Source organism: Typopeltis vanoorti, chromosome 13 (genome assembly GCF_054136105.1).
Source record: "Typopeltis vanoorti isolate ZY-2024b chromosome 13, IOZ_Tvanoo_1.0, whole genome shotgun sequence".
Classification (NCBI taxonomy): Eukaryota; Metazoa; Arthropoda; class Arachnida; order Uropygi; family Thelyphonidae; genus Typopeltis; species Typopeltis vanoorti.
Window position 1 is genome coordinate 107673091 of NC_143561.1, and position 16303 is coordinate 107689393.

The following is a 16303-nucleotide window of genomic DNA, read 5'->3' on the forward strand; positions in this document are numbered from 1 at the left end:
TTGAATAAATGTTGTAATAAATTGGGTATGAAAATCAGCAATAAAAAGAAAAGACAATGAAAATAGGTAGAAACATTGAAAACATCAACTGTATCCTCAATGATAAACCTGTAGGACAAGTAAAACATTTCAACTATTTAGGAATAATTTTCGTGAAAATGGCTAATTAAATATGGAAATAGACAACAGAATTACTAAAGCTGGTATGGTAGGAAGTCAGCTGAATAACTTTATATGGAATAAGAAAGAAATTAATCAAAACATTAAATTAGCTATATACAAGAGTGTTCAAACCAATTTTAACTTATGGATCTGAGAGGAGGGAGGGAGCCTGTGTAGCTCAGTAGAAGTGGCATTTGCACCCTACGGCGCTTGACCACACGACGAAAGACTTGGGTTCGAATCTAGCCACTGACTAGAAGGACATTTTCTAATCCTTATCTCGACCGATTCCAGAGTTAGTCGATCTCTGGCATGGACAAGCAGGTTTTTTCTCCCAGAAACTCAGGTTTTTTTGTCTGGTAAACTCAAGAAAATCAGCCGTAGAATACACACTATATTTGACGCTAAAAATATTGTGTTAGGGTTAGAGACCATGAGATGGCGGCACTTGTTAGCTGTCTTCTTCACTGCATATTGATTAATTAGTGATAGCCTTGGGCCAGCTATCTCTGATTGATTACCAGTGGAGATTGAAATGTGAGCCCTATCTAACTTTTGGGGACTGAGTCTTCAAAAGTTAGATAAGGCTAAAATGGCCTCGCCTACTCCCTATGTGGGAACAAAAAAAGGCATTAGCTGATTTGATTTGATCTGAGAGGTGGATTAGAAATACAACATTTGATCAAAGACTGGAGATATCTAATGAGAGTTCTGAGAAAGATTAGTGGAGTCAACAGATGGCAGTATCACATTAAAAAAAAAAGAGGATATTAGGAAAGAACTTGCCATTGTTAGCATTCAGGAAGGTGTTAGTTCAGCAAATCTCAGGTGATATGGTCACTTAAATAGAATGGAAGAAGAAAGATTAGCAAAACAAGCGATCTTTGCTAGGTTGGCAAGAAAGACCCAGAGATAAAAAAAGATGCAGAGATTGAGTGATCCAGTAAAAAAGTACCTTAAAAGATGAAAATATAAGATCTGATAATGTTGGAGTCTTGCAGATAACAGATTAAGTTGGAGGAAAATTGTTGATCAGAAGTTAGCAACGGTGTAAAAAAGTTAGTAATGGTCGAACCCACACCAGAGGAGAAAAATGGGAATGACGAGAGAACAGCCAATGTAAATACTCGAGCCAAGTGTCAGTCGGATGTCTTTTTGCCGTGGGAGGTCAACTGAAGCCAAAAGCCGCAGAGCGAACTTCAAGCCCGTATGGTAAAACCTCTTGTCTGAGTTTTTCGAGTACCGGAAAAATTGCAGTCCAAAGCCCGCCAATACCCCAACGAAACATCCCCTGAAGCAAGACTCTCCAGATGGAAGCCTAAGGCCCGAGATGAAAGGAAAAGCATAGGGACTTTAGTGCAGGATCTTTGGATGAGTGTGCGACACAGAGCCTCTGTAAGTTTGTTCCATCTTTTGTTGTACATTCCTTTTGTAATCTAGGAGATACGTTATAGATGGACTGATAAGAAATAGTAATAAGAAGTATCTATAAGAGAGTCCTCTGATTTGTTATTAATTAGAATATAATTTGTGAGATAACTTGCATAGCAAGCTAACCTCTTTGTGAGTAAATTAGTTTCAGTAATTTGATTTAATAAGCAGAGAAGTAATTGAGTAATTATATTGTATAGTCATTTAGTATTGAAAAGGGAAAGTTTATTACCAATAGGTAGAGAGAGTAACATCCCTATCGTTTAATTAATGTACTTTGTTATTAATGTAAATAAATGTATTTTAATTATATGTCAATAGAGTGCAGCCTGATTTTTTATTTTTACAATGCACTGTTCCTAAATAAACTCAGATCTGTGAGCGGGAAACAACTAAGGCATTACTGTAACAATAATGTGTTATTTACCTTATATTGTACTGCAATGTGATGTAATTTAAATCTTTTACACTTTAATCCTTGCTCTATCCTTGTAATGAACACTGGAAAATTTATTTGTTAAGACTGCGCCACCAGTATTTCTATATCGGCATAAGACTCAGTAACGTCCGGTATATCTCTCTCTTTCTTACTAGCATATATTCCTTCAATAAAATTTACATAAACATTTGTGGTTCTTATGTAGTTTAAGTTCTATCTCTTCCCAAAACTAAAACTCTTCCTCACTGGTCAGCGTTTTTCTTTGAATCAAGAGGTGATTGCAGCTGTAGATGGGTTTTTTGCAGATCTTACTGAGAACCACTACAGGGATGGGATAATGGCACTGGAACATCGTTGGAATAAATGTCTTAGTCTTAAGGGAGATTATATTGAAAAATAAAAATAATTTTGAAATTATAAATTTGTTTTTTCATTGTTATGCTGAGAACGTTTCAGACCACCCTCGTATATAATGGAAAAAAACTCTTTTGTATTTACTTTAGCCTGCTTAGCTAATTTTCTCCCATAATCTGATCTGGCCTTTCTTACTTACCCTTCTTGCTGATCACATTTTCCTTTATATTCACTCCAGGGTTTCTTTTTTTTTTTGCAGCTCTTGCTTTAATATCCCTCTCTACTCATCCACAACTTGTTTTTCCCCTCCTGACTGTAAGTATGGAGTCTGATACTGCTTATCTCAAACAATCCCTGACCACTTCCCATGCACAAATGACATTCTTTTCTTGTAACTTCTCAAGCCATGGCACTGCTCCAAGATACCTCTTATTAACAGCTTTACAGTTCAATATAAATCCTTTCTTCACATAGAAATCCATGTTTAGGAACAACTCCCAAGAACAAGACTGCATGGTCACTTTCCCAATCAGAGGCAGAGTTATGGTTATGGGTAAATCTTCTCATGCTGTTACCAGATCCAGCTCTCTCAAACCCCTGGTCCCCTCCACTGTTTTAGGTAATTATCCCTTATCATCTGTATAAATTCCACTTCCATCCTGCCATGTCCCCTTTCCTCCTTCCAATCCATGTCCCCACAGTTGAAATCTCCCAAAATAATTGCTCAGCCTGCACTCATTGTGCTAATCTGCTGATGCATGGCATCCATATCTTCCTGTGGACCAGTCTAGCAACAACTAAAAATATACTTTCTCCTATTGACCTCTATCTTGCACAAGACAGCCTCAAATGGACTATCTCCCCAGATGTAAAATCCTCTTTAACTTCTAATTCTTCATGTATCATCAGCAATACCCCACCTGTTGTCCTTCCTGAAAATACAATACCTTTCATTTCTGTAACACTATCATTTTCTGTTAACCAGGTCTCACTAATGCCTATAATTTTTGGCCAATTTGAGTTGACCAATGCTAAATACGCCTCTTCTTTATTTCTGATACTTCTGGCATTTGTGTATAGGTATTTCAACATCTCCTTGCACCCACAGTTATCCTGTGTAACTGTAATTTGCACAAGCCAACCCTCAGTAAATTAATATTTCATTAACAACCCATTTGGATTTGAAACCTCTGAAATTGCATTCACTACTGCATAATCATTTCTGTACACTCAGACACAAATAATTATGAAATTTACTAATATTCACTAAAATACTAGACTTATCTGTAAGCCACATGCAGTGGTACTTATATAGATATACATGGCTTACACAGATGTGTATCTATGTAAGTGCATCTAGTAAAAGTAGTGCCTACTCTAGTATGTGCTATGGCAGTGCAAGTCTTTCTCAATCCTGATCATTTTAATAATGTACATACAAAGAATGGGTTGAAGAAACATCTCTTATGCCTAATTCCTTTTGTAACATTCAGTGATTTTCCAAAGTCCAGCATAATATTTTTTTTATTTAGATGCACACAATTCAACATTTGTCAATGGCTAATACCACAAAACATTACAAAACAACTACAATAAGAAATAATAATTGATTAATTAAAAATATTGCAAAGGAAATTAAAAATCATGCCTGGTGACTGTTCCTCCCCCCCCCAAGGATTTCAAACATCATCAAATCACAGAATGTGGAGGAGGAAATCAGTTGAAAAAGTTTTAAATAAGCTTTTATTTTGATTAAATTATAATAATGTCCTGTTATCTACATCATATAATGGTTCTAAAAATGTTAACACTTACCTGACAACCTTAACAGATTTAGGCCTATATTCTTTTAATACGTTTAATAATTTACGCATAGTCAGCCCAGTATCAATGATGTCTTCTACTATGAGTACATTCTAAACAGAAAGAAAATCTTCTAAAGCTGAAGAATGGAATGTGAATGCTATTTAATCAATTATATACGATAAGAAAAATACAAAAAGGTACTGCTTTTTAGTTAACATACTGCTCTGTGAGTTCAGTGTATCTTCAAATATGTTGACAAAAAAATCTCAACAATCAACAAAAAAATAAGCATTTCTTGTACATTCATCCCCCCCCCCGTATTTTAGCATTTCTGAATTAGATAAGTCAATGAAGGTGATATAAGTTAAAGTCTTGTAACTCATGAGACTGAAAGGTGAGGGGGGGGGGGATAATATACCACTTGTACTAGCCAATAACAACAGAGATAGCACTGTACTAGAAGATATATTTTCAATATATATACACACACCCTATGATCTGTGAAGTTCAGAAATTATTTCAGATAACAATTTCTACAATGGCTGATATGAAAATATTTAGATGGGTTGCTCATCATAATAATGCTTCATAGTATAAACACCACCATGAGAGGAAAAAATGCATTTATTAAACTTACTGATGTTTCGCTGGTTTTCTGCCCAACATAATCAGAACACAATTATAACTGTGACAGATATAACTATGCACTGATGAAGCTAGGTAGAAACCTAACAAAATATCAGTAAGTTTAATAAAACCATTTCCTCTCTTGGCATTGTTTATACCGTGAAGCATTATTATGAATAATCAATGACACCTAAGCTTTTCTATATGTATTGAAATTCTGCACATAGAAAAAATTTCAAATAAAGCACATCAACTAGATAAATGGAAACTAAACTTATCAACTCAATCAGCTGGCCTTCCTAAATTTTGGAATGGTATTTGTGTCCCAGCATCTCTTTAGAGATGCTGGGACACAAATACCATTCCAAACTGTCTAAGATTCTGACATAAGTTTAATTAAGCAAAAGCTGAATGTATTTCATAGCTGCATCATCCTTATGCAGACAGTATTCCTTCCACATCATCTTTTTCTTAAGAATCTCCTGCTTAATAAGACTGCACATTATTTCTTTCTAAGAAATAATGTGCAGTCTTTCTAAGAAATAATTAAGATTGCACATTCCAATATTGCCTCATTTAGAATTTTTTAAATAATTCTCATGTACTGCCAATATCCTTCCCATCTAGCAACCAATACCATAAGGATTGAATCTGGTATACTCCACAGTTTGTCTAATTTTCTGCTTTTTAGTGCAAAATGTAACATTTTCTGACTGGCACATCTATATTCTTAGCTACTTCTCAGGATAATACAGTATGATCAATGTCATTGACCAAAGGCAGAGCAGTCACATTTTTCAATGAAAGCATCTGATACTATAATCAGATCTAACACTTTTCAATCTCAAATTCCTTCTATCATATGTTGCTCAAGGAAGTTGCCACATAAAAGCTCACCAACTTCAATTTCATTCTTCTCATGAGATTTCACCACTATCCAAAAAAAATCAGTGCTTGGATAATTAAGGTCACCAAAGGTAATTTCTCATTTAGCACCCAAAAGGCTGATTTGGTGATATATTTCATCATCACCAGCAACTGATCTTAGGTCTCTGTAACAACATCCCACTATGTATTTGATCTTGTTAGACTCCACATCATACCAGATAGCTTCAAACTCATGTTGGAAGTTTATTTTTAACTTGGTTAGACTATAATAAATTTAGTTTAATCCTTTATCCAAGTGTAAGCAAACAAAGTTTGCGTCTGAAAATATCTTCAGGACTGAGGTAAGGTAGTGCAACACCAGGCAACTCTGAGCAAACGTGGACCAAACTCTTGTCACTCCTTGTCTTGGAGTTGCACTACTAAAAATCTTCAGGACTGAGGTAAGGTAGTGCAACACCAGGCAACTCTGAGCAAAGGTGGATCAAGCTCTCATCACTCCTTGTCTCAGTATCTCCCATGTATATACATATCCACAAGGAGATGTGCTTTGCATTATGGGAGATACTGAGACAAGGAGTGATGAGAACTTAGTCCACCTTTGCTTGGAGTTGCCTGGTGTTGCACTACCTTACCTCAGTCCTGAAGATATTTTCAGGCGCAAACTTTGTTTGCTTACACTTGGATAAAGGATTAAACTAAATTTATTATAGTCTAACCAAGTGAAAAATAAACTTCCAACATCTTTCTCTAAATCCAGAGTAATTCAATAATAAGGTGGTACACCTGTTGGCCACTCCTATAGGTAAATATGACCTCTCCTATTGCTTCTGCCTCCCACTGACAAGACCTCAATAAAGGTTGAAACCGGTCTGAGTAGTGGCCCTTCCCTTAATGCATAGCAGTATACATGTCTGCAAAGAGATGTGCTTTGCATTATGGGAGATACTGAGACAAGGAGTGATGAGAGCTTGGTTTACCTTTGCTCAGAGTTGCCTGGTGTTGCACTACCTTACCTCAGTCCTGAAGATATTTTAGTAGTGCCACACCAGGCAACTCCGAGACAAGGAGTGACGAGAGCTTGGTCCACGTTTGCTCAGAGTTGCCTGGTGTTGCACTACCTTACCTCGGTCCTGAAGATATTTTCAGGCACAAACTTTGTTTGCTTACACTTGGATAAAGGATTAAACTAAATTTATTATAGTCTAACCATGTGAAAAATAAACTTCCAACGTCTTTCTCTAAATCCAGAGTAATTCAATAATAAGGTAATACACCTGTTGGTCACTCCTATAGGTAAATATGACCTCTCCTATTGCTTCTGCCTTAGTATCTCCACGTTTGGGTCTGCCTCCCACTGACGAGACCTCAATTTGAAACTGGTATGAGTAGTGGCCCTTCCCTTAATGCATAGCAGTATACATGTCTGCAAGGAGATGTGCTTTGCATTATGGGAGATATTGAGACAAGGAGTGATGAGAGCTTGGTCCACCTTTGCTCGTAGTTTCCTGGTGTTGCACTACCTTACCTTAGTCCTGAAAATATTTTCAGGCACAATCTTTGTTTGCTTACACTTGGATAAAGGATTAAACTAAATTTATTATAGCTTCGAACTCACTGCTACATGGAGAATTGTTACTAATATTGCAACCTTAGCTGGATATGTTAAGCAGCAGCCCCCCCCCCCTTCCATTTTTGTTGGTATTAAGTCATGAACATTAAAAAAAGTTTCCATATCCACTTCACTAGTATATGTTTGTGTACATGTGTTTTTGGTTGTATTTTTTTTGTGAGACTTTCTTATCCACCAAATAACTATTTTTTATGCTATCTTTCGATGTGAGTTGAAAAAGAGGGGATGAAAAAAAAAAAATAGGCACAAGTGGAAAGCAAAAGGCTCATGAACAAATACTCACATAACTTGAATTCAGTCTCCTATCCACATATGGAGTTGACAGCGACTCCTACATACTGTTTTATTCAATCTGCCTCTAGGCACCACTTAGCATAGTAGCTGGCAGCAAGATTATTTGCTAGCTGACTTGAAGCAGCTGTCCCTAATTCATTGCCATCAGGTTCATCCTGTGTATTATCTAGCAGCTGGATTACAGAACTGCTACCTTCAAATGGAGCAGGTTCAGGATGCTTACAAAGTGTATGTGGCATGTTCATAAAGGGCATCACCTGCTCTATATGTAAAAGGGTAAGGCAAACAGAAGCTAAAGACTTTCTCTGGAGGCTAGTCTCAGAGCTGTTGTACAAAGTGGCTTAACATATAATGTGAGATAATACACTAGCATGCAATGAAAGTCATCTATAATTTTAAAGTCTAGCTGGCATTTCTTACAATTAGAGAATGTTTACTTCCTGTATTTATGATGTCATTCACTAAACTCACAAGCCCTATTTGCAGAAACAAGCCACATTATGATGAGTGAAACTGGCTTGGGTGGAAGAGGCTATACTCATCATTAGCACATTAGTGGGCACTATAATGCTTTTTTTTTTTTAATTTTATTTATTTACACACACTCAATACAACAGAAAAATGTTTACAAAAAATAAATTTTTTGGAGCTACTAGAACACAGATTTCAAGTTCCTGGATCAACTGCATATCAAAATCTGTGTATGCAGAATATTTCAGCTTCTTAACTCTCACAGTAAGTGACCGACCTGCTTGTCACTCACTCATTCAGAAGCAGCATGGATATATCCAAGTTGATACTCACTGCAGTAAATCCTAAAGGACCACAAGAACTGTTATTTTTATAATGGACAGTTTGCTATAGAGAATTTCCCTACATCGTAATTGTAGTATATTTTATATGCAATTTTTTTTTTCATGGTAATCCCACATAAGAGGTTTTTCAACTTAGAGAACATGAGTATAGCTGATAGAATAGAAATGCAGAGGAAAAAAATTATTTTTATATGCTAGATTTATTTAACTTGTCAGGAGATAAGGGAAGCAGTTTTATAGAAAGGAGAATGAATGAATATAGAGAAAAAAAAATTTTAATTGAACTGTGGAGGGATGACTAGCCACTTTAAGTCTTAACAGATGATTCAGAAGGAGACGAGAACATTACCAGTGACAACTGTGTTGAACACTGACCATGAATATATGGTATTAGCAGAAAATAGTTGCTGGAAAAATTACATGTCTACATAAAAAAAGGTAGAGTAAATAAAAAAAAAGAGAGATGAGATACATCAACCTAATGGCATGCTTCTGAACTGAGACAAAGATGTTAATGGAACTCTTAGTGCACCAACCCAAAAGTGAGACTAGTAACAAACGAATGGATGGATGAATTTGTGTTAAGTCAAAAGTTGTGCAAAAGTAAAGTAGTACTATTATCAGAGATCTCCAAGCAGTCAGACTTGCTGGAGGAAGGGGAGGGGGGGGTATATCCCACACCAGCTGTCATACATTTTCTTGAATTCATTCCTACCTGAAATCACCACCTCCAAAGGTAGGCCATTTCAATTATTATTATTATTACATGACATCTCCAAGGAGTCCAAAGACTTATCGAGGGAAGGCACCTACTTTACAACTTTCCGTCTCCACCACTCAATCTACCAACTACAGCGAACCGCATAATCTACACTAATGCCATCTACTGCCCACCACCACTAGTATTTTCACAGACAATCACAAACATCCATGCCCAAGGTGAGATTCGAACCTGCAGCCTTTTGGCTGGAGAATGGATAAGCTAACCACTTGGCCAACCAGGCCAGCAATGCACCATTTTATAAGAGAAAAAAATCTCTCTCTCATCTCTTTTTCACTACATTCAATCTCAATGTTCATGGAATGCCTTCTCATCCTCGTTCCACCCTCCACAAATAAAAAATTTCATCTAATGGCATCCAATAGGACCCTTTCAGAATCCTGTAGGTCTTTATCATACTGTATCATCTCTCTTTCTCCTGCTTACAGTGTACAAATTCTCAATTCATCCTCATAATCCACATGCCAGAGTCCAAACATCACCTTCTTTAGCACTTCTCCACTGTATCTGCATATCATCTCAGAAAACAGAAGACCAGATGTGAGCACAATAGTGCTTATGTCAGTGTTGATTTCAGCACTACAATTATCCATTAAGCAGCATTTGCAGTCTTTACTATATGATCCATGAATTCCAACTTCCTATCTATGGTCGATTTTCACTATAACACACCACTATGACAAAATCATTTTATTACAACAAACAGCCAAAAAGTTTTTCAACTGAAGCCCAATAGGTAGAATGCTATGTTAAAAGAAATTCACTAAAGCAAACTAACTATCATAAAAAAAAAAAAAAACTATTCCTTGTGGTTATTGCAAATTTCTTATAAATAGAGTCAACTAAACTAAAATATGAAAATCTCTAGTTTGATCAGCTTCTTTTAGCATAATTCCACCAAAAATATGCCGCTGGATCTAATCATACTAAAGCATATAACTTCACATTTACTAACATTGAACTGAGAGCCATTTTCACATGCCCATTCAAAATATTCAAATCATTCTGCAAGTGCTGCATGTCAGTCACATTCCTGATTACCCTTATCTATCTTTGCATCATCAGGAAACAGCTGTATGTTTCCTTCCAAATCCTTCTTAATGGCATTAACATAAATGGCTGAATAACAAATCAAGAGGCATCCCTGTGATACACACTGGCCTGGCTGCATTAAATCTTGCAGACTCTTACTTCCCATACACTATTTTGATACATCAATTATCAACCCTCTTATCCAAGCTAAGAGTTTATAATATAATCCCATTTCCCTCAACTTATGCAACAGCATTTCATGCTGTATCCTGTCAAAACCTTTGACACAGTTAACTGTAATATTGTTATGAAATACGAACAAGTTTACTCAAACATGTTCTTCTCTTAGTAAACCTAAATTGCTCATGCAATGCACAGATTCTCTGTTCAATCCATTTCTGTATGCAAGCTCTTTCCAGCTTTTCCAAAATCTTCACTGCCACTCCAAAGATAATGACAACTATATAGTTAAATCAATTATTGCACAAGGGTAATGTAAATATTTAAGTCAAAAGGTATGACTAGTTCAGCTGAACACTTTTAATATCTGTGGCAATGCCTCATCAGCCCTATTATCAAATTCTTATTCAGTTTACAAACAGTTCTGGTACCTTCTCCTCATACACAAGTTTCTTCATCTAGTGTAGAGGTAGCATTGTGCTCCTTTTTGCATATGCCAACTTGACAGCTGTTAGCAAAGTGAATACTCATTAGTTAAGCTGTCTATAACCATTCATATTTAGTAGCAGATTCTTCCACATTCATTTCTTGTTTTACTTGCGGCATAATGACAATTTTTGTGGAATGTCTTTAGCTTAAAAAGTCAATTCAGAATGTAACCTTTTCTGAATGAAACATCTATATATTTAGCCACTTCCCAGGTCAGTATAGCATGATCACTGTCGATAACTGGATCATAATAGCAACCTCCTCTGATACTATAATCATGTCTAACGCTCTTCAACCTAGAGTTCTTTCTGTTGATGAAATTTTCATACCGTACTTTAGGTTATCCAGAAGCAAAATTCAAAAATATAACAAATGCAATTGAAAAACTAAAAAGCAAAATGAAACTTCTTTCTGTCGATGAAATTCTATCGATCACAACAGCTTAATAAATTCAGCTCCATTCTTCTTGTGAGATTCCGCCACTACCCAATCAATGTTCAGATTATAATAATCACTCATGATGATTATTCATTTAGCACTCATTGGGTTGATTTGACAATGGATTTCATCACCACAGCAACTAATCTACTAGGTCTGTAATAACACCCAGCATGTATTTGAGTTTATTAGAGTTCACCTCACACCAGATAGCTTCAAATTCCGTGCAACATGGACAGTTGTTGCTAATATTGCAATCATGGCTTTTTGCCCCATAACTAGGCTCAAATCATTCAATATCATTAGAAGCACCCATATCTCCCCTCCTCTCTTGTCTATTCTTCCTTAAAATACTGTACCCTCTGCACTCAATACCAGTTATGACATATGCCTCTGAGAGCAAAGTATTACTAATGCATTTAATATGAGGCCACAACATGTTGACCAAGACAACAAAACTCTATACCTTGGTTTCCTTGCATTTGTGTATAGACATAAGTTGCCTCCAGGGATTTTGTTACTCATCTCTGTAGCCTTCATCACTGTTGGACAACTTGCAGATCTCTATTCACGTCTAATGCCTCTCTTATATAGACATCCTTGCAAATACTAAATAAGTCTGAACTGGATGAGCACACAATCCTTTATTAATTACCTCCATGATTCTCACTATACCCCCCCCCCCAATCATCAGCTAGTTTCTCTGACTGTCCTTAGGTCTCATACCAATAAATAAGTTCTCCACATGCCCGATGCTAAATGCATTCAAGTGAAGGCTGTTCCTCTAAGAAAAGAATGAATTTATATAAAACTCACTCCACACATCCAAAACCACAATCATTCCTTCTACACAGCCTGCACACTGAATTGCAATATTAGCCCTTCTCAATTTAGTATTATCATATCTGGGTAAAAGACATGGCTTGGTAAATTTTTACTTTTCATTCTAGCTTTCTTCAGCAATCTTTTCATATTCCCTCCCATACTACATTTATCGCCAGTTAATTCATTTGTACCTAAAAGAACTGCCATCTTTCACTTTTTCGTTTTTCAATTGCATTTGTTACATTTTTGAATTTTGCACCTGGAAATCCTAAAGTACTGTAGTAACACACAGTGATCAATAGTATGTTTTATGAAGATTTGCCATACCATATAGTATCCTTTTTATATTCTACCTTACTTATTTCAATGCTTTGTTGTCTCTCTTTTTTGCTGCTTAACTTTCTTGTTCTTTCCATGCCTCTCTAAATGCTTCAACTTTTCTAATTCCTGCATCAAAAGAAGGCTTATCCTAATAATATCATGCTTCTGTTCATTGGGATAAGCCTTCTTCACAACTTTGCTATTCAGGCAAGTGTTAATTTTTGATGATGTGCTATTATTCAAGTGCATTTCTGGCACCAATTTATGAGCCTATATTTACATTACAATAAGTCAGCAAATGTATTATGAATTATACCAATCACAATAAAAACATGAAAATCATTAGTAATATACTATTACTAATCTACAGGACCTATTAATTTACAGGAGCACAAAACCAAACCAACCAACCATATATCTGTTACAAAAGAGAAATCACAATTTTTCAAATACTATGGAATTCAATACTTGAGACTCAAGGCAGGAAAGGACCTTTCATGTATAGAACTGATTATAAAAGCTTAATGTCAAGAAAAATATATCAAGTCTGAAGTCAACACAAGAAAATTTTTAGGAAATAAGCCAGATTAAGAGATAGCACATCAAAACTAATAACAGCAATCAACAACAAGTTCAAAGACACTTGTCCCCAATCACGCATACACGCTCGACCAGAAAGGGAACAAGATGCCAGCTTCGAAGACAACTTTCAGAAAAACGTCAAAATAGTGACCACAGTTGGACCATCGACTACAGGCAAGTTAAGTTGATGCAAAAACCAAGTGACACCACTAGCAGCCACCATGGTGACCAGTAGCAGGCAATGCATAGGAAATGTGCAAGACCCCTGCGAATAAACATATGACTCACAAAACCCTACAAATCCACTTCACCAACATCTGTACCCTAAACTCCAACTTTAATAATGCCAGAGAGCACCCAACCTAGAATTTCCCAACTTTGACCTTCTTTGGATGAAAATATCATTTCCCAACTCAGTCAAATTCATATGCTGTCTCTATCACTGTCCTAATGCAACCAACCACTCTGAGCTCTTTAATTTCCTCTCGTTAAAAATTGACTTTCTCCAGTCCCACTTTCCCAAAAGCAAAATCATCCTCCTAGTAGATTTTAATGTCCACAACACCAACTGGCTTTCCTCCTCCAGCTATACAGATCTTGCAGGCAGAGATGCTGAAACATTCGCCATCACTAATGACCTTACACTAGGTCAGATGCCAACCAGAATTTGGTTGGCATCTGAACAACCCAAACCACTCTCCAAATACACAGTGAATGTAGAGGGCCTGCTAGACAATTCTGACCACAACCTAGTGCTCGTCTCCTTCCCCATGAAACAATGCTTATACAACCACTCCCATACAAGAATAGTTTGGCATTATAACAGTGATAAGTGGGGCAGCCTCTGAAACTTCTATGCTTCATTCCCATGATTAGACTACTGCTTCTGACCTTCCAAGCCAAACACATGCACCAAACTCATAACCAAAGTAATCCTCACTGGAATGAAATCATACATTCCCCAGAGTACTCTAACCTGCCATTTCCCCAACTAAACCCTGGTTTTCCAAAAGATGTGCCAAGGCTGTACAAATGAAAAACCAAACATACCATTACTGGCTCAAATCAAGAACCCTATCCTCCTTCAGAACTTACACCCAAGCCTGAAATAAATGCAAAAAAAAAAAAAAAAACAATCAATGCTTCCAAAACGAGGTTTGAAAGAGAAAAAAGCAGGAAATTAGCATGTCCAAATAGCAATCGGTCATAACTTCTACCCAACACTATTCCTACCTCTATCATACCCAGATAGCTCCACTGCATCATCCCCTACAGAAAAGGCCAATCTCTTGGCCTCACACTTTGCTTCCAATGCATGTATAATTGACAATGGCAAATGTCCCCCAACCATTCCAGATGCCGAACATACAATGCCCACTATACCCTTTTGCCAGAAAGAGATCAGTAAAATACTGTCCAAATTAGACACGAAAGTCTCCTGGCCCTGATGGCATTCTTTCAATTGTCCTGAAGGTTTGCACATCAGAACTGTCTCCTGTCCTAGTCACTTATATATACTGTCTTACTCCATTGGTATCTATCCCACAGCCTGGAAATTGACCTATATTCAACCCATTCCCAAGAAGGGAGACAAGTCACTACTGTCCAACTACCACTCCATCTTGCTCACCTTAGTCCTGTCTAAAGTAATGGAAAAAATAATCAATTCTCAACTCCTACACTACCTTGAAGCTACCCATCTAATAAACGACCACTAGTATTGATTCTGTCGCTGCCGATCAACAGGAGATCTGCTCACATATGTCACCCATCTCTGGACAAATGCCATGGAGAAGTTTGGCGAATCTGAAGTGGGTGGACTTGATATCTCCAAGGCATCTGACCAGGTCTGGCACAAGGGCTTACTAAGCAAGCTGCCATCGTTTGGTCATCTCAAGACCTCTGTAGTTGAATTGCTAGCTTTCTGTCTGGGATGCACACTATGTGTGGTGGTGGATAGCTCCTTATCCTCTCACCATTCAACTAATGCTAATGTTCCTCAAGGTTCTGTCCTCTCACTAACCCTCTTCCTACTATATATCAATGACCTACTTCAGCTTACCTTCAATCCAATACACAGTTTTGCAGACGACAGCACATTGCACTCTTCCTTTTCTTTTGACAAACCTTACTCCACACAACTCACCTCAACCTACAGAACAGCAACCACCACTACCCTCAATTCAGACCTCCAAGCCATCCTCCAATGGGATTCAGATAACCTAGTCAATTTCAATGCAAATAAAACCCAGTACGGTTTTATTTCTCATTAAAGAGAACCATTTTCTCCCAGTATTATTTTTGAAAATACCCAAATTTCCAGACAATCCGAAATTTCTCTTCTTGGAATTACCCTGACATCAAGCCTCTCCTGGCATAAACACATAACAACCATTGCATCCTCATCTTCTAAAAAACTAGGACTTATCTTTTGCTCAAGACGTTACTTCACCCCTGAACAGCTGTTAACCCTATAATCACAAATCTGCCCAACCATCGAATACTGCTCCCACATGTGGGATGGGGCCCTCAAAATGCTCAACTCAATACAGAGAAGAGCAATCAGACTTATTAATGACCCATCTCTTACCAACTCACTCCCTCCCCACCCCCACTTTCACACAGATGATTGATCTTCTCTGCACTATGTGTTTTCTACAAATATTTCCATGGAAAATGTTCATCCAAAATAGCATCAATAATTCTCCCACTTAGTACTAAGCTCATTGGAACAAATGCAGCTGCTGCTCAACATCCCTACAACAGTACACCTTGAAACCCATAGAACATTTTTCTTCTCCTCCTCCTTTAGCCCTGCAACTGCTATACTATGGAACAGTCTTCTCCTTGATGTGTTCCCTAAGGAATACAATATACAGTCATTCATATCCAATGTGAACAAGTACCTTATTTCTCAACCCATACATGGTACTAATGTACTATAGGTTGATCTACCAACCTCTTATGTATGGGCTCAACATAAAGCTCACTCACACACATCAGGGGCTTATATTCAGGGTGTGTGATGCATGGAATAGTAATATCAACGATATTATATTTTTGCATTTATTCCTGTTAAAGACTCCCCTTTCTTGGTTTCGCATTATTCCTAAAATTAAACACAACATACTAATGATTCACGAAGAGGAAACTTTTTGATGTGTAAACGTTGCATCACATTAATGTTAATAGCTCAGATGTGCAATCAC

The 16303-nt window shown here is 37.1% G+C and overlaps 1 protein-coding gene across 4 annotated transcripts in view; it reads right to left on the bottom strand.

The window, feature by feature from the left end:
* Nucleotides 1-16303, bottom strand: part of LOC150100446 (hypoxanthine-guanine phosphoribosyltransferase-like) — a 137070-nt gene that overhangs the window by 70158 nt on the left and 50609 nt on the right. For all 4 annotated transcript variants that reach the window (XM_090403148.1, XM_090403146.1, XM_090403149.1 and 1 more), the window contains exon 5: nt 4202-4302. In XM_090403148.1, the coding sequence (XP_090259274.1) occupies nt 4202-4302 (101 nt within the window). The remainder of the gene's footprint in view (nt 1-4201; nt 4303-16303) is intronic.